This window comes from Eurosta solidaginis, chromosome 2, assembly GCF_040869045.1.
Source record: "Eurosta solidaginis isolate ZX-2024a chromosome 2, ASM4086904v1, whole genome shotgun sequence".
Classification (NCBI taxonomy): Eukaryota; Metazoa; Arthropoda; class Insecta; order Diptera; family Tephritidae; genus Eurosta; species Eurosta solidaginis.
In genome coordinates, this window is record NC_090320.1 from 135,884,482 (window position 1) to 135,909,578 (window position 25,097).

General features: G+C 38.5%; 2 protein-coding genes across 3 annotated transcripts in view; both read right to left on the reverse strand.

Annotated features, from left to right (window-relative positions):
• ClpP (Caseinolytic protease proteolytic subunit) overlaps window positions 1-6,461 on the reverse strand; it is a 130,815-nt gene extending 124,354 nt beyond the window's left edge. The window contains exon 1 of the mRNA XM_067766252.1: window positions 6,270-6,461. Coding sequence (XP_067622353.1) covers window positions 6,270-6,323 — 54 coding nt within the window. The 5' untranslated portion in view covers window positions 6,324-6,461. The remainder of the gene's footprint in view (window positions 1-6,269) is intronic.
• Window positions 1-25,097, reverse strand: part of LOC137240243 (aladin-like) — a 126,958-nt gene that overhangs the window by 65,566 nt on the left and 36,295 nt on the right. The window lies entirely within an intron of this gene.

The following is a 25,097-nucleotide window of genomic DNA, read 5'->3' on the forward strand; positions in this document are numbered from 1 at the left end:
TCCCCGCTTATGTTTAATTTCTACATATCTAAGCTACCTTCACCACCGGAAGGAGTCACAATCGTTTCCTACGCCGATGACTGCACAATAATGGCCACAGGCCCAGGCCCAAAGATCGATGAGCTATGCAATAAAATAAACGGCTATCTCCTTGATCTCTCCAGTTTTTTCGCCTCGCGAAACCTGGCATTGTCACCGACTAAATCTTCCGCGACCTTATTTACAACATGGACGCCCCAAATGTCGACCATATTGAACATCCACGTCGATGGCACTACGCTACCGACTGTCCTACACCCCAAAATCTTGGGTGTGACGTTTGATCAGGATCTACATTTTGGTGCGCACGCAACCGCAATTGTTCCAAGAATTCAGAGCCGTAATAAAATCCTCAAATCCCTTCCTGGCAGTACCTGGGGAAAAGATAAAGAAACGCTCTTGACCACATACAAAGCAATTAGCCAGCCGATTACGTGCTACGCGTCACCCATATGGTCGCCAAGCCTAAAAACCCCCCACTGGAAGAAACTACAGGCCTGCCAAAATACTGCTCTCAGAATCGCCACGGGCTGCCTTCTTATGTCCCCAGAACACCATCTGCATAATGAGGCGAGAATACTCCCCATCAGGGAGAGAAATGAGATGCTGACCAAACAGTTTCTGTTGAATACCCAGAAACCTGGGCATCCCAACAGACATCTGATTGACGAACCAGCACCGCCTAGGGGCCTAAGGAGTCATCTCCGTAAGCATTTTGAGGAAATACGGCACCTGAGAACCCAGCCGTATGAAGCGGAAAAACACAAGCAGGTCCTTGGTGAACTCCATAGACAGGCGTCGGACCTTTATGTCGGGAATTACCCGGTGAATCCAGTACTTGAAGAAAAATATCCAGAACTCGCAGAAGAGGAACGCATACTCCCCAGGGAAACGCGTGTCACTCTTGCTCAACTTCGTTCTGGATACTGTAACAGGTTAAACTCTTACCTATCCAGAATCAACCCCGACATACAAAATGTATGCCCTGCTTGCAATGTGTCCCTACATGACACCAACCATCTCTTTAATTGTAATGTGGAACCAACGCCTCTAACACCCCTTTCCTTATGGTTCACCCCTGTTGAAACGGCAAGTTTCCTTGGACTCCCGTTAGAGGATATTGATGACAATTTGTGATCGGTCGCGGCTATTAGGTGGGGCGAGCATTGCTACAACAGCAACAACAACGGGACCTGAGAACACAGCCGTATGAGCCAAAGAACACACCCCCAGCGGGTAAGGGAGTAAGAATATACCCGCGGTAGGTATGCCTGTCGTAAGAGGCGACTGAAATACCAAATTCAAGGGGTGTTTAGCGCAACCCTTTAGTTTGCCAGCGCAATATATAGCTTCTCCAAACCTACTTGTCAACCTCACCTATCCGCGGCGAATCCTGTTTCACTAACAGACGAGACTCTGGCGACCCCAAGCTCCTCATGGAACTTGGGGGTAGGGTGGGAGGGGATGGCCTGAAGGTTTAATGTGGCCACATAAATCGTTCCCGTGATGGTCGGGCCAGCACCTTAATGGGTCTGTGGTACCGGAGCGTACCGGATCTGTATCCGGAAAAGGACCATCACATCGATAACACTCCCCAAAGCCTTGGGGAGCAACCTTATCGCTACTACAACAACACAGCAACAACAACAACAACAACACAAACAACAACAACACAAACAACAACAACAGCCAAAAAACACAAGCAGGTTCTCAGTGAACTCCACAAACAGGCGTCGGACCTCTATGCCAGGAATTGCCCGGTGAATCCTGTACTCAAAGAACAAGACCCTAAACTTGCAGAAGATGAACGCACACTCCCTAGGGAAACGCGAGTCACTTTACTCAACTTCGATCTGGATACTGAAACAAGTTAAACTCTTACCTATCCAGAATCAACCCCGACATACAAAACATATATCCTGCTTGTAACTATAACAACAACACCTTGTTACTATAACAACAAGACCAACAACAATATTCGTGATTCTGGGTCCAAAACTCTCTTTTGACATCCCTCCTGATATTTTTCGATAAGTATTAATGCTCGATTTTTCAGTGCAAGTTTAAACTCTAGTTAAAGTTGAGGTAAAAGTCTGGTTGAGGGGTCGACTGCTAATACGCTACCAAAAATATCGAGGTGTCAAAAAACGCGTATTGACCTCGAATTTTATATAAGCAAAAAATCGGTTGAAATTTTCATGTGGATGTTGTTTTTTGCCAGATTTGTTGTACTCACACACACACTAATGCAGAAAGGTGTTCTATGCAAAAAAAACTATGGATCGGGCCCATATTTCGGACCCTCTCGGGGTAATTTTATGGTTTTTTGTGAATAACTTTCGACAGAAATTAAATTTTTGATGGTAATAGTCTAGTTGAGGGGTCGACTGCTAATACGCTACCAAAAATATCGAGTGAGGTGTCAAAAGACGCGTATTAATCTTTAGAACAATAATCCGAAGGCGGAAAAGAAAAATTTTATCTCTGTCCGGAGATATTTTCTGTTGAAGTTGGCGATTTCCATGTGGTTGTTGTTGTGTTAGTACCCCCAAAAAAAATTGTGCATCACCGTGGCGGTAGCCACGGTTACTCCACACACCCGGACTTGGCATGGCGTAGCCCAGGGTTATTTTTTATAAGCGCGGCCGAAGGCCGCCAACGTAGAAAGGTGTTCTGCGCAAAAATACTATGGATCCGACCCCCGGTTTCGGAGGTACCCGCGGGTCTTTTTTCGGTTTTTCGTTAATATCTTTTGAACGCGTTAAAATTTTTATTTTCCGCCTTCGGATTATTAATACTGATGTCAAGACGCGTCGTTTGACACCTCTCTCGATGTTTTTTGACGCGTATTAGCAGTCGACCCCTCAACTAGGCTATTACCTTTTTGATTTCCGCTTTCTGAATCTTAAAACGGTGGTCGAGACGCGTTGATATTTTTTTATAAAATTTGGTGGTGCACCGTCTTGTAAACACTTTTACCATTTTTTATAAGCGCGGCCGAAGGCCGAAAACGCAGAAAGGTATTCTGCACAAAAATACTATGGATACCACCCCGGTTTCGGAGGTACCCTCGGGTCTTTTTTCAGTTTTTCGTTAATATCTTTTGACGAGTTAACATTTTTATTTTCCGCCTAAGGATTATTAATACTGATGTCGACGCGCCGTTTGATACCTCTCTCAATTTTTTGGACGTATTAGCATTGGCATGCTGTCGTAAAGAGAGAGGTGTCAAACGACGCGCCTTGACATCAGTATTACTAATCCGAAACCGGAAAATAAAATGTTTAACTCACTCAAAAGATATTAACGAAAACCCGAAAAAAGACCCGCGGGTGATGCACAATTTTTTTTGTGGGTACAACACAACAACAACCACTTTAAAATCGCCAAACTCAACTGCAAATATCTCCGGACAAAGATAAAATTTTTCTTTTCCGCCTTCGGATTATGGTTCTCGAGATTAATACGCGTCTTTTGATACCTCACTCGAAAATGTTGGCCCAACTTTAGGGTGGGTACCGTAAACTGCACTACTACCTTTTTTTTTGTGGGTACCAACACAACAACAACCATATGAAAATCGCCAACTTCAACTGCAAATATCTCCGGTAATAGTCTAGTTGAGGGGTCGACTGCTAATACGCTACCAAAAATATCGAGAGAGGTGTCAAAAGACGCGTATCAATCTCGAGAACAATAATCCCATGGCGGAAAAGAAAAATTGGGTAATAGTCTAGTTGAGGGGTCGACTGCTAATACGCTACCAAAAATATCGAGAGAGTTGTCGAAAGACGCGTCTTGATATCAGTATTAAAAAAAAATAAAAATTTTAACGCGTTCAAAAGATATTAACGAAAAACCGAAAAAAACCCGCGGGTACCTCCGAAACCGGGGTCGGGTCCATGGAGTTTTTGCGCAGAACACCTTTCTGAGTTGGCGGCCTTCGGCCGTGCTTATAAAAAATAACCCTGGGCTACGCCATGCCAAGTCCAGGTGTGTGGTATAACCGTGGCTACCGCCACGGTGATGCACAAATTTTTTTGTGGCTACGAACACAACAACAACCACATGGAAATCGCCAACTTCAACTGCAAATATCTCCGGACATATGTAAAATTTTTCTTTCCCGCCTTCGGATTATTGTTCTAAAGATTAATACGCGTCTTTTGACACCTCACTCGATATTTTTGGTAGCGTATTAGCAGTCGACACCTCAACTAGACTATTACCAAAAATTGTATCGCCAAACTCAACTTCAACTGCAAATATCTCCGGATGTAGATAAAATGTTTCTTTTCCGCCATCGGATTATTGTTCTCGAGATTAATACGCGTCTTTTAACACCTCTCTCGATATTTTTGGTAGTGTATTAGCAGTCGGCCCGGCAGCGATTTAGTTTAGCACCCCCCGAGTTCGGGGTTTAACTTGGAATCAAATGAAAGAGGGAGTTCTCCCGATCACAAATATATATATCTTAAAGTGCGCAAACTTATAATTTAAAAGTTATTTGTTGGTGAAGTTTGCAAATTTCTATAGCACTTTAAATTACAATTTACATATCTTTCAAAACCATAATCCACATACATATCTATATAAATTGGCTACGATAAACTTAAATTGCATTGTTTGTTTGCATTTATGTCGCCGTGTCAACACCTTATAATCTTCTACCAAGTTAAAAAGATATTGTTGCGGAGCGGCCAACACTATTCACCACCGTCATTTGTTTTCGTTTGTTTAATTGCAACAACGAAAAAAGCGACAATAGTACCGACGGGTTTTCCGCGAATAACTTTTAAACGAGATAACAAATGTAGTTTCTGCTTTGGGATTCTGAATCTTGACGCAAATGCGGGTCTTTTGATACCGCTATCGACATGTGCGACCCGAATTTTAAGTGCAGGACTTAAGTTGAAATTTTACTAAATTTGGAAATTAAAAAGCTTATATTTCATAAACTAAAAGTTTCCTAGAGTTGCGGATGATAATTTTGAGATTTTTAGGACCCCCTCTATCCCTACAAATGAGCAAAACTTTGAAAATCGTGGCACCTTATATAAAATCCAACCCCTTTGTAATGTCATCAATAAAATATATATATATATAAATGTGCATGTTGCTACAAAAGCGCGATTGATTTAATAAAAAGATTTATAATAAGGGTAATAGTCTAGTTGAGGGGTCGACTGCTAATACGCTACCAAAAATATCGAGAGAGGTGTCAAACGACGCGTATTAATCTCGAGAACAATAATCCGATGGCGGAAAAGAAAAATTTTATTTCTGTCCGGAGATATTTGCATTTGAAGTTGGCGATTTCCATGTGGTTGTTGTTGTGTTTGTACCCCCAAAAAAAATTGTGCATCACCGTGGCGGTAGCCACGGTTATACCACACACCCGGACTTGGCGTGGCGTAGCCCAGGGTTATTCTTTATAATCGCGGCCGAAGGCCGCCAACGCAGAAAGGTGTTCTGCGCAAAAATACTATGGATCCGACCCCCGGTTTCGGAGGTACCCGCGGGTCTTTTTTCGGTTTTTCGTTAATATCTTTTGAACGCGTTAAAATTTTTATTTTCCGCCTTCGGATTATTAATACTGATGTCAAGACGCGTCGTTTGACACCTCTCTCGATATTTTTGGTAGCGTATTAGCAGTCGACCCCTCAACTAGACTATTACCATAATAAGTAAAAACAATGCAAAAGGAAATGTGAAATATACAAAAATGTAATTTAAGTTTATCGTAGCCAATTTATATAGATATGTATGTGGATTATGGTTTTGAAAGATATGTAAATTGTAATTTAAAGTGCTATAGAAATTTGCAAACTTTAAAAACAAATAACTTTTAAATTATAAGTTTGCGCACTTTAAAATATATATATTTGTGCTCGGGAGAACTCCCTCTTTCATTTGATACTACGGTTTACCCCGAAATCGGCTGGTGCTATTCTAAAATTTATGTCAAGACGCGTCCTGCGACACCTCTCGATATTTCGGTAGCGTATTAGCAGTCGACCCCTCAACTAGACTATTACCATATCTCTGGACAGAGATAAAAATTTTTTTTCCGCCTTCGGATTATTGTTCTCGAGATTAATACGCATCTTTTGTCACCTCTCTCGATATTTTTGGTAGCGTATTAGCAGTCGACCCCTCAACTAGACTTACCCAAAACCGCGATAAGTGTCAAACTGACTTATAGAATTACCATATTTCAAAACACATACCATTATAGGTTTCAGGAACTTTTGTGCTTTTATCGCAGTTGTGAGGCCACTCATTTTCTTATTACAGACAAGTCGACGGTAGTGATGAAACGATACAAGTAAATACAAACTGGTTACGATACTTTGTTATCGTTTCTTTTCTACCTAGGGCGTTTTTCCAGCAAACATGTGCCTGTAAATTGACCAACAAAATGACTAATATCTGTGTCGATAGAACACGTAAATCGTTAAGTAGCATTTTTACAGGGCGTCGGCCCTTTTGTGACCAGTCCATTCCGTCGTACCTATTAATGTGATTGTCCATACGGGGAATATTTTGAATAAGGTACCAAGATATTCCAACTTTTTTTTTCGAGGGGTGGAGAGGGCCCGAAAAATCATAAAATTATCGTCCGCAACTCTAGGAAACTCTTAGTTTATGAAATATAAGCTTTTTAGTTTCAAATTTAGTAAAATTTCAACTTAAGTCCTGCACTTAAAATTCGGGTCGTACATGTCGATAGCGGTATCAAAAGACGCGTATTTGCGTCAAGATTCAGATTTCGAAAGCAGAAACTATATTTTTTATCTCGTTTGAAAGTTATTCGCGGAAAACCCGTTGATACTATTGTCGTTTTTTCGTTGTTGCAATTAAACAAACGAAAACAAATGAAGGTGGTGAATAGTGTTGCCAGCTCCACAACAATATCTTTTTATCTTGTAGAACATTATAAGGTGGTGGCACGTCGACATAAAGGCAAACAAACATACACTATCGATGTACTTTGTTTTTGTAATTCTCTGAATTATTTGAAATTATTGTATTTAATTTACCGGAACGCGAGATTTTTAAGTAAATATTAAACTTGTTTAAGATAAGAATTTAGAAAAAGGGGTTTAAGTGCAGAATACATACAATTGTCAAAAAAAAAAATAACAAATCGGACTTTATAGAGTTTTTTATGCTGATTCCAAAGGTATATTTCTATTTTGGTTCAAATGAAAGGTTTGGGGGTAATTCCATGACAAAAGACAAAATTATGAATTTTTCAAATCAAAATATCTCCGAAACTAGTGGATGGATTTCAAAAATTAAAAAATCGAAAAACAACTTATAAAAATATATTTCAGCTGATGTATATGTATCTTAAATTTTTTAGTCTTTATTTACCAAAAATTTGAAAAAGCTCTTTTTTGGTGGCCATGCACAGTAATTCTGCGTAGAACACATTTCTGCATAGGCGGCCTTCGGTCGCGCTTATAAAAAATAACCCTGGGCTACGCCACGCCAAGTACGGGTGTGTGGTATAACCGTGGATACCGCCACGGTGATGTCCTTCTGCGTAGGATGATTTCGGCCGCACTTTAAAAAAACAACCCTTAGCCGATCCAACTCCGGCAACAGTAAAACTAACATAAAAACTCACCTCCAAACAAACCCGTCAAAGAGTTTTAAAAAATTAAAATACATTGATAGGGTATGTTTGCTTGCATTTATGTCGAAGTGCCACCACCTTATAATATTCTTCCAAGATAAAAAGATATTGTTGCGGAGCTGGCAACACTATTCACCACCTTCATTTGTTTTCGTTTGTTTAATTGAAACAGCGAAAAAAGCGACAATAGTATCGACGGGTTTTCCGCGAATAACTTTTAAACGACATAAAAAATATAGTTTCTGATTTCGGATACTGAATCTTGACGCAAATACGCGTCTTTTGATACCGCTATCGACATGTACGACCCGAATTTTAAGTGCAGGACTTAAGTTGAAATTTTACTAAATTTGGAAATAAAAAAGGGGAATATTTTGAATAAGATGCCACGATTTCCAAATTTTTTTTTCGAGGGGTGGCGGGGGTCCTAAAAATCACAAAATTATCATCCGCAACTCTAGGAAACTCTTAGTTTATGAAATATAGGATTTTTAATTTCCAAATTTAGTAAAATTTCAACTTAACGATAGCGGTATCAAAAGACGCGTATTTACGTCAAGATTCAGAATCCGAAATCAGAAACTATATTTTTTATCTCGTTTAAAAGTTATTCGCGGAAAATCCGTCGATACTATTGTCGCTTTTTTCGTTGTTGCAATTAAACAAACGAAAACAAATGAAGGTGGTGAATAGTGTTACCAGCTCCGCAACAATCTGTTTTTATCTTGGTAGAACATTAGAAGGTGGTGGCACGTCGACATAAATGCAAACAAATATACACTATCAATGTATTTTGTTTTTGTAATTCTCTGAATAATTTGAAATTAATGTATTTAATTTACCGGAACGCGAGATTTATAAGTAAATATTAAAATTTTTTATGATAAGAATTTAGAAAAAAGGGCTTTAGAGCAGAATACATACAATTGTCAAAAAAAAAAAATAACAAATCGGACTTTATAGAGATTTTTATGCTGATTCCAACGGTATATTTCCATTTTGGTGCAAATGAAAGGTTTGGGGGTAATTCGATGTCAAAAGGCGAAATTATGAATTTTTCAAATCAAAATATCTCTGAAACTAGTGAATGAATTTCAAAAATCGAAAAATAACTTATAAAAATACATTTTATCTGATGTATATATATCTTTAAATTTTTTAGTCTTTATTTACCAAAAATTTTAAAAAGCTCTTTTTGGTGGCCATGCACAGTAATTCTGCGTAGAACACCTTTCTGCATGTGCGGCCTTCGGCCGCGCTTATAAAAAATAACCCTGGGCTACGCCAATCCAAGTCCGGCTGTATGGTATAAACGTGGCTACCGCCACGGTGATGTCCTTCTGCGTAGTACACCCTTCTGCGTAGGCGGCCTTCGGCCGCACTTTAAAAAAACAACCCTTAGCCGATCCAACACCGGCTACACCATGCACAGTAATTCTGCGTAGAACACCTTTAAAAAAATTACCCTTAACCGATCCGACACCAGCAACAAGAAAACTAACATAAAAACTCACCTCCAAACAAACCCGTCAAAGAGTTTTACAAAATCAAAATACATTGATAGGGTATGTTTGCGTGCATTTATGTCGACGTGCCACCACCTTATAATATTCTTCCAAGATAAAAAGATATTGTTACGGAGCTGGTAACACTATTCACCACCTTCATTTGTTTTCGTTTGTTTAATTGCAACAACGAAAAAAGCGAAAATAGTAACGACGGGTTTTCCGCGAATAACTTTTAAACGAGATAAAAAATATAGTTTCTGCTTTGGGATTATGAATCTTGCCGCAAATGCGCGTATTTTGATATCGGTATCGACATGTGCGACCGGAATTGTAAGTGCAGTACTTAAGTTGAAATTTTACTAAATTTGGAAATTAAAAAGCTTATATTTCATAAACTAAGAGTTTCCTAGAGCTACGGATTCCATTTTGGTGATTTTTAGGACCCCTCTACCCCTGCTAATCAAAAAAGTTTGAAAATCGTGGCACCTTATATAAAATCCAACCCAATTTCGCGAAACACAGTTATAAACATTCTCCCTATACAGCAAAAATACTTGATAACATATTTTGTGCCGTATTCGGTTATTATATTGCAATTTTTAATTGTGAAAAATTTTTGAAAATTTACCAACCAGTAGGAAAAATAATTTCACTTCCAAAGTGTGCCTACACCCTTAGCCAAAGCAAATGTCAAATCCTTCTTATTATGATTTTCTTGGAACAAAATTGGGGAGGTGGCTTCTTTTCAATATCAGATGGCGCCAGTGTCGCTCATACCACAAAAATACGTGCAATCTACTCATAATGCATAAGCTTGTGTTAAACTCATCTATATGAAAAAAGGCATATGTTGTTGCTGTTGTTTTTGTAGCGATAGGGTTGCTCCCCGAAGGCTTTGGGGAGTGTTATCGATGTGATGGTCCTTTGCCGGATATAGATCCGGTACGCTCCGGTACCATAGCACCATTAAGGCGCTAGTCCGACCATCTCGGGAACGATTTATGTGGCCACATTAAACCTTCGGGCCATTCCCTCCTTCCTGGCGGCCACAGTGGTGTGATGGTAGCGTGCTCCGCCTACCACACCGTATGCCCTGGGTTCACACCCAAAGGCGAAGCAACATCAAAGTTTTAGAAATAAGGTTTTTCAATTAGAAGAAAATTTTTCTAAGCGGGGTCGCCCCTCGGCAATGTTTGGCAAGCGCTCCGAGTGTATTTCTGCAATGAAAAGCTCTCAGTGAAAATTTATCTGCCTTGCAGATGCCGTTCGGAGTCGGCATAAAACATATAGTTCCCGTCCGGCCAATTTGTAGGGAAAATCAAGAGGAGCACGATGCAAATTGGAAGAGAAGCTCGGCCTTAGATCTCTTCGGAGGTTATCGCTCCTTACATTTATTATTATTATTTTTTTTCATTCCCTCCCTCCACACCCCCAAGTTCCATGAGGAGTTTGGGCTCGCCAGAGCCTCGTCTGTTAGTGAAACAGGATTCGCCGCTGATAGGTGAGGTTGACAATTGGGTTTGGAGATGCTATATATTGCGCTGGCAACCTGAAGGGTTGCGCTACACAGCCCCTTGAATCTTATATTTTAGTCACCTCTTACGACAGCCATACCTACCGCGGGTATATTCTGATCCCCTAACCCGCTGGGGGGTCGGAGCTATAATGATGGCTACCATGGTTCAACCCATTATACAAAAAATGGAGGTAGTTCTATTTAGAGTGACGTTAGCACTTGACTTTTGCGGGAACAATGACAATTTCACCAAAAACAAGCTACCAGATTGAAAAATGTTACGAATTTGGTAATTTTTTACGACATCATGACACTGCTAATACGCGTCAAAAAATATAGGGAGAGGTGTCAAAAGACGCGTATTAATCTCGAGAACAATAATCCGAAGGCGGAAAAGAAAAATTGTATCTCCGGAGATATTTTCAGTTGAAGTTGGCGATTTTCATGTGGTTGTTGTAATGTTGGTGTACCCACAAAAAAAAATTGTGAACATAAGTGTTTTGTGGGGATATAGTTTTGGTCTCCAAACCGGTGTTGGAACCATCCAGGGTAACTTTTTATAAGCGCGGCCGAAGGCCGCCAACGCAGAAAGGCGTTCTGCCCAAAAATACTATGGATACCACCCCCCGTTTCGGAGGTACCCGCGGGTGTTTTTCGGTTTTTCGTTAATATCTTTTGAACGAGTTACAATTTTTATTTTCCGGTTTCCGGTTATTAATACTGATGTCAAGACGCGTCGTTTGATAGCTCTCTCGATATTTTTGGAAGCGTATTAGCAGTGTCATGCTGTCGTAAAGAATTACCACGAATTTTTCTAATTTTGATGAATTTCATATTAACGAATACGACTAAATTACTTTCATAGTTATTTAAAAAAAAAGAAAAAAATTAGCCCCATGTCTTAGAAATATTTTAATACGAAATATCAGCATAGAAAAGAAGATTTTGAATAAGTCTTTCGATCCCCCGAAAATTGTTTTGGTGAAAAAACATGGATCGAACTAAGCAAAGCAAGGGAATATAGCCTTCTTAAGTGTCCTTACGTTTGCTCATAACATTTTGACAAAACATACATATTTGCCAATTGCTTGCTCAAAGGAGGTCCTTATAAATGCCTGGAGAAATATTCACTGTAGCGGCATGATAATAGGGACATGCTAGAACAACAGGATTTTTCGTGTATTTTTTTTTCTGTCTAGGGGTCAAGCTGCCATAAAGATATGAGTCACTAACCAATGTATGAGTTATTACCCACTATTTTTCAATAAAACTGCATGTTTTACTGTATTCTCAATCGATATTTATGCACATAAATCGTGTCAAAGTATATTATTATCGTCTCATATGACCATTACGTTTTCATTCTAAAAGAAATTTCCATCTCGAAAAACCACAATTTCGCCTTAAACAGTAACGGCATGGCAACGCTTCTGGCAAAACAACAAACATTATGGAACTTCAAAAATTCCCCAGTACGTCAAAAAATTTTGAGTGGAACTACCTTCTTTTATGTATCATGGTTCAACCATGGCGGTACGATGCAAGGTGGCAGCATGGGACAGATGACTATAAACTTTTTTTTGGGAATATTTTGAATAAGGAGCCACGATTTTCCCATATTTTTTTTTTTTTTTTTTTGAGGGGTAGAGGGGATCCTAAAAATGACAAAATTATCATCCACAGCTCTAGGAAACTCTTAGTTTATGAAAAACAGCTTGCAAATGAAAATTTCACCGAACAACCTTAATGCAATTTGACCGATTTCTTTAGAATTACGCACTTGCAATAAGTTAACATAATAACATTAAGCTATTTTTGCCACTGCCGATGTCAAAAACTAAATTACAACGCGTTTTAATTAAATAAATAACGAAACTAAAAACTGAAACAATACATCTCCGTACAGTGTAACTTTTTTCACTTTTAGGATGCCAAAAGTCCAAAAGACAATGTTCTTCAATCTCAAAAATGTTTTGACATGCAACAGATTAATAACCAACTGTTAAGAAAATGTATACACAGCAAAGTAAAAAACCCACGATCACCGTGATAAGCATTATGAAACTTGGATAATTGAAACAAGTGTAAAAATCACATCACAGCCCAAAATTTTTGACCAATTTTGTGGCCACGTGGTGGATTTTTCGAAAATTTTAGTTTGCAATGGAATAAAACTTGCCTGATTCCGCCCAATTTCATTGAACGAATACATACACATTAAAGGGAATTTCATATAGTTACAGATAAAAAAAAACCATTGCGAAATTTCCTTTGTAATCGCCAACTAAAAGCCTCTATGCCCTCGCTCACGTAGAAGCGCAGTGACCTAACAATGGAATGTCCTCAATTCAAGCATTGTGAATGATGACAAAGTGTGATCTCTTCTGCATAAACGTCAAAATTCCAAAGTGATTGGATCACCTGATTCGTATTTGACTATCGCTGTCTCATTCTGTATCTCTTTCTATCACCCGCTGAAGATAGGCGCCGCCATATTGAACAGCCTGTCAAAACGCTGATAAGCAGCCATATTGAACAGCCTGTCAGGCAGTTGACAGATAAGAGATCACACTTTGGCATCATTCACAATGAATTCAAGTCTACAATATTAGATCCCCAAAAAAGACAGTTATACCTGAAATGGTAAAAACCCAAAAAAGGGAAACTTGTGCACTGAATAGCCTTCATTGTTTGTCATATGAGTTTTCCCATAGTTAACGAGGTGTGCACTTATCCCATCAACTTATGTCATGTATGCACGCCTACCTGAGGGTAGTCTATTATGGGTGATACTTCTAAGCAATTGAGTGCTTCGGGAGTATACAAGTTAACTTATTTCACATTAAGTTTCTAAAAAAAATATATTTTCGGGAGCTTAGCTCCTTTATTGGTTCAACTTCAACTTAAGACTAACTTTACAAAATTTGTTATTACTTAAATCTAACTCGCTCTGCTACTCAGCTCTGTCGCTGCCTCTGCTGTTGTTTTACTCGCTTGACGATTTCTATCGCTTGTTGCAGATGGCCTTTTGCTGACGGTGCGCTTCTCATCAATTGTTTCATTCCCAATTGCTTATTTCCGAGTACTCGCTTGACGATTTCCATCGCTTGTTGCAGATGGCCTTTTGCTGACCGTGCGCTTCTCAGCAATTGTTACATTCCCAATTGCTTATTTTCGAGGAGTCATATTTCAGTACGTGACTTTATTTACTTTTCTGTGGAATGTGGTGTCTTCTTGGATTTGCAAACTTTGAATAAATCTCTTTTGAATGTGTGTCGCGCTAACAGCTCCCTCCCTGAGATTTAAACGTCCGCGTTTGAAGTGCTGCATATTTGATTAAATCCGTCCATTGCGGCTTCTGTTAGTTCAATAGACCGTTTTTCTCCGGCCCTTTTTTTGACAGCATTGATTTTGTGAGGAATGCGATAATGATTATCAGAATTATTGAAAATAGGCTGATGCTAATGGTATGTTTTATTCCACTAGCTGATTCTGCGTAATCTATCTCTTTTGTATTGTTTATGTTTAGCTAATTTAGCATTTGCAGGGAGACTATTTCTTCGCTTTTGGTTGATGCCGAAACTGGTTGGAGTATTGCAAGAAAGGGTTTGCTTGAAAGTATCTCCGCATTAGAAAAGTTTTTTCCGTTAATTTTTATTGAAGCATTATTAAAATTAATTAGGAAGGTACCGTCAAGTGGTATAATATCTTCGTTTAAATGTATGTTTCCTGTAAAGTCATTTAGGAATAAGATGTCCGGTGATATTTGTTCGACTTCCGGGATATGTTGGCTGTTGGTCACAGTGCAATTTGGCAGGCGGCTTTTTAAAATTTTGCTTATGCAGTATTCTTTGCTTAAATCTACTAACCTATTTTTTGGACATATTCGTAAGCAATTATATACTCCAATCATTTTTAAGTCCAAAGGTATTATTTTGGCAGCTGAGAATTGAGTTAAACTTTATTCTATTAATTTTTCCTTTCTTTTTTACTGCTTTGATTCCTATTACTTTACTCATAATATAGATTATCAATTTTCCATTACTTGCTATTTTTATTTCTGCGAATTCTAAAGCTTCGTCTAAGTTAACGAAAGGAATATTATCTCTGTCGAAACACTTTTTTTGCAATATTTATTTCTTCATTTGACAATATGTATAAATTAATTAGGTTGGCTTTTGCCCAATGTATTGCGCACACAATATTTATAATTTTTTCTTTCAGAATTTCCAATTTGTATTTTAATTTTAAAAATATTTCCATCTCTCCTTTTTTACCCTTTTGAACCTATTTTAATATGTGGTTTGTAATATTTGTAATTTCATCAATTTTTTCGATTGAAAGCTTATTGATAAGGGCCTGGTTATTGTTACTCTCAAGGACATTATTCACTTTATTTAAAACTATTTCGTGATCTTCATGGTCCGGACTGCCGGCAATCCATTTCCAGGTGCTACCCAAGAAATTCAGTGATCTTTTAAATTTGTTCTGTCTTTTTAAGTTACTTATGTGTATGTTTATTTGAGATATTAGGTGGGATAGAAAAGGTTAATTTGGGTCTTTGGATAGGATTTCCGCTTTTGAGTCGATATGATCGGGGATTTCGGCATATTTTTTATGTCAAGCTTTGCCACTCCTTTTTCTATAGTGATTAGTTGTGAGTTTGAGTAATCTAGTATTTGAACCCCGACGAGGCATAATTTTATCAGAAGTAGTCTGGAATGAAATGTTTTTGGTCGTTAGTTTCGTATCCTGCTTTTATGTATTATTTGTCCTTTCTCTGTTATGACTGTACTATTCATTTTTCCCTAACTACTTCCTTACTTTATAACTTACTTAACTTAGTTCCTAATCTTCTATTTATTTTACATAAATTAACTGTCCTGGCAGGTAAGATTTTGCAATCTGTTTTTTTCTTGTTGTGATATTCGATGTCTTTACTTTGCTTTTGCGCCAGCTTCTGTAGATTTTCATGTGTTTTCTTTTCTATTGTTACAGTCTGCTGTTATGATCTACGGTTACGGTCCACTTGGGAGCGTTTTCGTGCGAACACACCTAGTGACTGGTGATGGGGCAAAAGTTGCAATACAAAAGTATCGAAACGAAGAAAGAAAAGACCGGCGATCACTAGCGAAAAAATTGCCACGAGTTTCCGGCATGTAAAGTAAAAAGAAGGCGAAACATTTTTAAAGAACGAGAAAAGAAAAGTTAGCCATGCGTTTCCGGGCTTAAAAAAAAACGAAGAAGACAAAGAAACATTAAATTGTAAAGAGAAAAGCTGCATTCACCGAAAAAAAGGAAGAGAAGCGACATATAAAGCCGGCAGCAGTGAAAACCACCAATGCGGAATTGTAAGGTGCTCCTATTAATTGCACACTGCTTGCTGTTTAACTGAGTCCCACGTACTTATCAACCAACTGCCCGGTCAGCACACTGGCAAAATAATTTTCGTGAATAGTTTTACGCCTTCTAATTGTGGCGAAGCTTTTAACTAATATTGAATAGGTTGGAATCTTCGTTTTTGCAATTTCCTGCGGACCCAAAAAGAACTTTTAAGAACCATTTAACGAATCTTGCTGATACGACAGCATCGACAATTCCGAATTCACATACCAATCTCATAGTAGTACAGTCACAAGCGAATTGCTAGAAGACCCTTAAACCAAAACCGCCGCCTCCAGGGCCAGCAGTACGCTGCAGCGTAATACAACGAACGCCAAAATTAGCCCCAAGTCATACAATTCGTAAAAGTCAACACGAAGTTTTATTGCCACCAGGCTCACTCGATCACCTCGGACCAGAGCGCAACAACCACCAACAGTACCAACACAGCGTGCCCAAGACCGCGCACCACAACCAACAACAGCGTCAACTTCACCAGCAAAATCAACATCACCAGTAACCACGCCGGCAGAGGCCCACGGTACGTACTCTGGCAGCCTTGTAAGTACCAGCCATGTATGAACTTCAAAATAATTACCCTACAAAAAAATTTGGTCATAAAACTTACCCACGCCCATGCAAATGTGACTATGAATATAACCTATGACTGTAAAATAGCTAGTCAAATGACGTGGAATGACGAGAGCGTTTTTGCAGGGTAGTTAAAGAAACTTCTAAGTGGTACTTAGAGGGTTTTATACAGTCCGGTTGAACTATTTAACAAGGGTCGATTTTTTTTGTCAAATTGTATTATTGAATACTCGAACTTGTTAGCTATACAACAAGGAGCATACGTTTCCTTTTTTTTCGTTTTAATGATATTTTTTCTTGCTTCAAATAATTGAAGTTAGCTCGATAAGTTTTTAGTCATAAGGAAAGCGGTCTGTATCATTTGAAAAGTTTTAGCGTTCCATTTTTGGAGCTCAACCATAAATTTAAAGAAACATTTTTTTGCGACAGCAGCCATTCGTCGATTATGCACAAATTGGCAAAAGGATTTCAATTTTTTTTCTTATATCATACAAATGCAATATATATATACATATGAATCCCTATTGCGGGCAATATCTTTCGAACAACAAGACAAAAGTAATATACGTGCACGTAATACATATTGCTATCGCAATTTCATCTTTATTGCTTTTGTAACCACTTTTCTTAGTCCACATTACATATTAGTATCATTATACTATGCGCATTATACCTAATTGATATTTTGTTACACTCAAAACTAAAAATTTTGTAAGAGGGCCCCAAATATCGAAATTTGTATCCGAACTTTATAGTCCTAAAATGTTTTGTGAATGGAAAAAAAAATTTAACCAAATTCTTACTTTGTAGGTAGTAGGTTTACTATACATAAGTACATTTAATTACATATTTTTTCTCACACAAAGCGTTTATAACGATTATCAAAAAAAAAGAGACATAAATATATGTATAATTTGAAATATTACGAGCAAAAGTAAGAGAAAAGAAAAGAACCCCCAACAGAACAAGCTTAGCCAGACTTAAGTATTCATATTAGATTTCGTTTTCAATTTCTGCCCAATAAAGCGTGACCTCCTGGATCACTTTTTTTCTCTCACTTTATATACTACACACACTTACATACATTTTCATAGTGTAAATAGCTATTCGTAGTTCAACATTTTTTTCTCGTTCTGAAGCAGCCTTGTTTTGGCTTTGGAGCCTGTGCTGTAGCCCTGGTTAAGAAACCTGCACTATCTTATTTTTTTTAGTTGCATACATACGTTAATAGAAATGAATTATAAATAAATAAGTATTTAAAATGGGAATGCTGGCGTCTTCATTTATTTAGAAGGCACGTAGGGTCTACAGGTAAGGGGCCACTGAAAATTAGGTGCGTCGGTGGCCATGGATTTGAGGGTGGGACAAGCACCGGGCGTCGCAACAACACCCGCGGCGCCCCTCTATATAGTCGGCCCTTTTATTTGTATTTTTATTTTTCAGCCGTTTTTTTTTTTTTTTTGATTTTAGAGTAGTAACCGGTCATGTCCGGTTCGGTAATTTTTTTGCGGTTATTTTTTGATTTTAAATTTTGAATGTTTTAACGGCCTGTCCGTGCGAACCGGATGTCGTTTTAATTTTGAATTTATAAGCGTTTTGAGTCGGTCTCTGCGCTTCTGTCGGTTTTTTTGAATTTGACAGCTGCTAGTTTGATAGGCATGATAGGAACTTTTTTTTCTGATTATGGCGCAGGAACAGTAAGGTTGGCAAGGACCCGCCCCAGCCGACAATGACTAGCCACTGTACACCACAACATCATGCCGACCGCCTTCCTTACTGCTTCCCTTAGAAATTGCGCATCCATAACGCTATGTCCTCGGCTGTAAATATAACGTTTCTCCCGAAAAACAAGTCGACTGTCCTTTTTCGTGTCACCGAATGGATTGAGTGGTTATATTCTGACACCGCCCTTTCCAACAATTCCTCGAAATTTCTATGACCACCATTTTCCCTAATGCAACGCATTATTTCGCTTAGAGTGGAGTGGAATCTTTCGAACTGGCCGTTGGCCTGGCTCTTATACAGTGGAGTAGTGCTAACTTCTATTCCGAGCTCGTTTTTCAACATGAATTCGATTGACGTGGAATTCAGTGACGGTTCATTGTCAATTACTATTATTTTAGGGACTCCGAAAAAAAATAATATTTCCCTAAGAGGTCTCCTAATGTCCTCTTTAGCCCTGCTGTTTAACATTTTTGTTACTGCAAATTCATTGAACTTATCTAGAGCAGTCATGACCTTTTATCCTTCGGTAAGGAATATATCTATGGGAATGGTGTGTCCCGGGAAAGTTGGCAATGGGTTTACGGTTAATTGTGGTTGGTTAGGGTGCTTTTCGTATTTATTCTCCTTACATACTGTGAAATTAGCTATCGCACGCTTAATTTTGTTCGTCATTCCAGGGAAATAACTTTCTTCGGGGATTTGTGTTTTTTTTTCCATCGCGTTTCTATGGGCTCGTAAGTGTTCCTTTAGGATAACTTCTTCTTGTTCTTGTTCGTTCACGATATCTCGAACCAACTTTTGCATGTACCTACACTTAATGCTGCTGAAATGATGTGGATAAATAATGCTGCTGAAATGATGTGGATAAATACTCTGGATCATTCCCAATGTTCTTTCGTCCGTATGGATTCCGTAACTACTGATGGGTTCAAGTATCTTTTGAAGTATCCTATAATACTTTGCTCGTTAAATTACGGTTCCTACATTATATGGCGGTAAATGGTCGGAAAAACAATTTTGAAATGGTAGGAGGCTGTGTCCGCCTGTTTTAAAAAAAAATCGTTTTTAAGACATTTATAGGCACCTCTGCACAGGGTATCAAGTTATAATTCGAGCTTTCATTGCTATGAATGGTCGGTGTAAGTGTATTGATTTAGTTTGGTATCCTAGAGAGTTCGTCGGCCACTACGTTCGATTTTCCTGGTCTGTAATCTATTTCGCGGTTATACTCTTCTAATATTGCCTTCCAGCATTTCATTTTACTATTTGCGTTTTTATGACTAAGGGCGTACGTTAGAGGTTGGTGATCAGTGATTATTTTTACTTTATTTGAACCATAAAGGTAACTCCTCAGGGTACTTAGTGCCCAAATTATGGCCAACATTTCTTTTTCGTTGGTTGCATAATTCTCATCGGTCTTGTTAAGTGTCCTAGAGATATATGTTATCGGCCGATTGTCTTGTGAGAGGACTGCCCCGATGGCAAAATCGGATGCGTCTGTTGTGAGCTCAGAATCCCTCTTAAAATTTGGGTGAGCCAGTGTAATATCTCATATTTCAGACGAGGCTCTGGCGACCCCAAGCTCCTCATGGAACTTGGTGGTAGGCAGGGAGGGAATGGCCTGAAGGTTTAATGTGGCTACACAAATCGTTCCCGAGATGGTCGGGCTAGCGCCTTAATGGTGCTATGGTACCGGAGCGTACCGGATCTATATCCGGCAAAGGACCATCACATCGATAACACTCCCCAAAGCCTTCGGGGAGCAACCTTATCGGTACAACAACAACAACATATGCCCTTTGTCATATAGATGAGTTTAACACAAGCTTATGCATTATGAGTAGATTGCACGTATTTTTATGGAGAATGGTAGAATGAGCGACACTGGCGCCATCTGATATTGAAGAGAAGCCAACTGCCCAATTTTGTTCCAAACAAATCATAATAAGAAGAATTTGACATTTGCTTTGGCTAAGGGTGAAGGCACACTTTGCAAGTGAAATTATTTTTCCTACTGGTCGGTAAATTTTCAAAAAAATTTCACAATTAAAAACTGCAATATAATAATCGAATACGACACAAAATATGTTATCAAGTATTTTTGCTGTATAGGGAGAATGTTTATCACTGTGCTTCGCGAAATTGGGTTGGATTTTATATAAGGTGCCACGATTTTCAAACTTTTGTTGATTAGTAGGGGTAGAAGGGTCCTAAAGATCACCAAAATGGAATCTAGGAAACTCCTGCACTTAAGATTCGGGTAGGACATGTCGATAGCGGTATCAAAAGACGCGTATTTGCGTCAAGATTCAGCGTTTGATAGCTCTCTCGATATTTTTGGAAGCGTATTAGCAGTGTCATGCTGTCGTAAAGAATTACCACGAAATTGTCTAATTTTGATGAATTTCATATTAACGAATACGACTAAATTACTTTCATAGTTATTTAAAAAAGAAAAAAAATTAGCCCTATGTCTTAGAAATATTTTAATACGAAATATCAGCCTAGAAAAGAAGATTTTTAATAAGTCTTTCGAGCTCCCGAAAATTGTTTTGGTGGAAAAAACATGGATCGAACTAAGCAAAGCAAGGGAATATAGCCTTCTTAAGTGTCCTTCCGTTTGTTCACAACATTTTGAAAAAACATACATATTTGTCAATTGCTTGCTCAAAGGAGGTCCTTATAAACCGACACCGCAATTTCTTGAAAAATTGGCTACAAGTCCACATTTTTTTTTTTTTATTTATTGTATAATTCAAGCGTTGCGCTTTAGGAGGGAATTGTCAAACCATTTTTTAGGGAGAACTTTACCATGTACCTCTGCAGGTTAGCCACTAGTTATGAGAGTGTTTTTGCCCGTTGTACCAGGGGTCACATTGAGGCAGTCCCGCCTATACACATTCTGTGCCCTTTTAGCACTGACATAGATGTGCACACTTTGGAGGTACACTTTTTCTCAACATACCTGGAGAAATATCCACTGTAGCGGCATGATAATAGGGACATGCTAGAACAACAGGATTTTTCGTGTATTTCTTTTTTCTGTCTAGGGGTCAAGCTGCCATAAAGATATGAGTCACTAACCAATGTATGAGTTATTATCCACTATTTTTCAATAAAATTGCATGTTTTACTGTATTCTCAGTCGATATTTATGCACATAAATCGTGTCAAAGTATATTATTATTGTCTCAGATGACCACTACGTTTTCATTCTAAAGGAAATTTACATCTCGAAAAACCACAATTTCGCCTTAAACAGTAACGGCATGGCAACGCTTGTGGCAAAACAACAAACATTATGGAACTTCAAAAATTCCCTGGTACGTCAAAAAATTTTGAGTGGAACTACCTTATTTTTTGTATCATGGTTCAACCATGGCGGAACGATACAAGGTGGCAGCATGGGACAGATGACTATAAGCTTTTTTTTTGGGAATATTTTGAATAAGGAGCCACGATTTTCCCATTTTTTTTTTTTTTTGTGAGGGATAGAGGGGACCCTAAAAATGACAAAATTATCATCCACAGCTCTGGGAAACTCTTAGTTTATGAAAAACAGCTTGCAAATGCAAATTTCACCGAACAAATTTAATGCAATTTGACCGATTTCTTTAGAATTACGCACTTGCAATAAGTTAATATCATTACATTAAGTTATTTTTGCCACTGCCGATGTTAAAAACTAAACTACAACGCGTTTTAATTAAATAAATAACGAAACTAAAAACTGAAACAATACACCGCCGTACAGTGTAACTTTTTTCACTTTTAGGATGCCAAAAGTCCAAAAGACAATGTTCTCCAATCACAAAAATGTTTTGACATGCAACAGATTAATAACCAACTGTTAAGAAAATGTATACACAGCAAAGTAAAAAACCCACGATCACCGTGATAAGCATTATGAAGCTTGGATAATTGAAACAAGTGTAAAAATCAAATCACAGTCCAAAATTTTTGACCAATTTTGTGGCCACGTGGTGGATTTTTCGAAAATATTCCTTTGCAATAGAATAAAACTTGCCTGATTCCGCCCAATTTCATTGAACGAATACATAACCATTAAAGGGAATTTCATATAGTCTCAGATAAAACAAGTAAGGAAGGCTAAGTTCGGGAGTAACCGAACATTACACACTCAGTTGAGAGCTGTGGGGACAAAGTAAGGGAAAATCACCATGTTGTAAAAAGAACCTAGGGTAACCCCGGAATGTGTTTGTATGACATGTGTATCAAATGGAAGGTATTAAAGAGTATTTTAAGAGGAAGTGGGCCATAGTTTTATAGATGGACGCCATTTAGGGATATCGCCATAAAGGTGGACCAGGACAGACTCTAGAATTTGTTTGTACGATATGGGTATCAAATGAAAGGTGTTAATGATTTTTTTAAAAGGAAGTGGGCCTTAGTTCTATAGGTGGACGCCTTTTCGAGATATCGCCATAAAGGTGGACCAGGGGTGACTCTAGAATTCGTTTTGTACGATATGGGTATCAAATGAAAGGTATTAATGAGTATTTTAAAAGGGCGTGGGCCTAAGTTCTATAGATAGACGCCTTTTCGAGATATCGCCATAAAGATGGACCAGGGGTGACTCTAGAATTTATTTTGTACGCTATGGGTATCAAATGAAAGGTATTAATGAGTATTTTAAAAGGGCGTGGGCCTAAGTTCTATAGATGGACGACTTTTCGAGATATCGCCATAAAGATGGACCAGGGGTGACTCTAGAATTTGTTTGCACGATATGAGTATCAAATGAAAGGTGTTAATGAGTATTTTAAGAGGGCGTGGGCCTTAGTTCTATATGTGGACGCCTTTTCGAGATATCGCCATAAAGGTGGAACAGGGATGACTCTAGAATTTATTTTGTACGATATGGGTATCAAATGAAAGGTATTACAGAGTATTTTAAAAGGGCATGGGCCTAAGTTCTATAGATGGACGCCTTTTCGAGATATCGCCATAAAGATGGACCACGGGTTGACTCTAGAATTTGTTTGTACGATATGAGTATCAAATGAAAGGTGTTAATGAGTATTTTAAGAGCGCGTGGGCCTTAGTTCTATATGTGGACGCCTTTTCGAGATATGGTCATAAAGGTGGACCAGGGGTGACTCTAGAATTTGTTTGTACTATATGGGTATCAAATGAAAGGTGTTAATGTGTATTTTAAAAGGGTGTGGGCCTTAGTTCCATAGGTGGACGCCTTTTCGGAATATCGTTATAAAAGTGGACCAGGGTTGACTCTAGAATGTGTTTGTATAATATGGGTATCAAACGAAAGGTGTTAATAAGTGTTTTAAAAGGGAGTGGGCCTTAGTTCTATGGGTGGAGGTCTTTTCGGGATATCGCCATAAACGTGGACCAGGGGTGACTCTAGGATGCGTTTGTACAATATGGGTATCAAATGAAAGGTGTTAATGAGTATTTTAAAAGGGCGTGGGCCTTAGTTCTATAGGTGGACGCCTTTTCGAGATATCGCCATAAAGTTGGACCAGGGGTGACTCTAGAATTTGTTTGTACGATATGGGTATCAAATGAAAGGTGTTAATGAGTATTTTAAAAGGGCGTGGGCCTTAGTTCCATAGGTGGACGCCTTTTCAAGATATCGCCATAAAGGTGAACCAGGGTGACTCTAGAATTTGTTTGTACGGTATGGGTATCAAATTAAAGGTGTTAATGAGTGTTTTAAAAGGGAGTTGGCCCTAGTTCTATAGGTGGATGCCTTTTCGAGATATCGCCATAAAGGTGGGCCAGGGGTGACTCTAGAATTTTTTTGTACGATATGGGTATCAAACGAAAGGTGTTAATGACTATTTTAAAAAGGAGTGGGCCTTAGTTCTATATGTGGACGCCTTTTCGAGATATCGCCATAAACGTGGACCAGGGGTGACTCTAGAATGTGTTTGTACGATATGGGTATCAAATTAAAGATATTAATGAGGGTTTTAAAAGGGAGTGGCCGTTAGTTGTGTATGTGAAGGCGTTTTCGAGATATCGACCAAAATGTGGACCAGGGTGACCAGGGTACCGCTAATTTATTTATATATGTAATACCACGAACAGTATTCCTTCCAAGATTCCATGGGCTTTTGATTTCGTCCTGCAAAACTTTTTCATTTTCTTCTACTTAATATGGTAGGTGTCACACCCATTTTACCAAGTTTTTTTCTAAAGTTATATTTTGCGTCAATAGACCAATACAATTACCATGTTTCATCCCTTTTTCGTATTTGGTATATAATTATGGTATTTTTTTCATTTTTCGCAATTTTCGATATCGAAAAAGTGGGCGTGGTCATAGTCGGATTTCGGCCATTTTTTACACCAATATAAAGTGAGTTCAGGTAAGTACGTGAACTGAATTTAGTAAAGATATATCGATTTTTGCTCAAGTTATCGTGTTAGCGGCCGAGCGGAAGGACAGACGGTCGACTGTGTATAAAAACTGGGCGTGGCTTCTACCGATTTCGCCCTTTTTCACAGAAAACAGTTATCGTCCTAGAATCTAAGACTCCCAAATTTCACAAGGATTGGTAAATTTTTGTTCGACTTATGGCATTAGAAGTATCCTAGACAAATTAAATGGAAAAGGGCGGAGCCACGCCCATTTTGAAATTTTCTTTTATTTTTGTATTTTGTTGCAACACATCATTACTGGAGTTGAATGTTAACATAATTTACT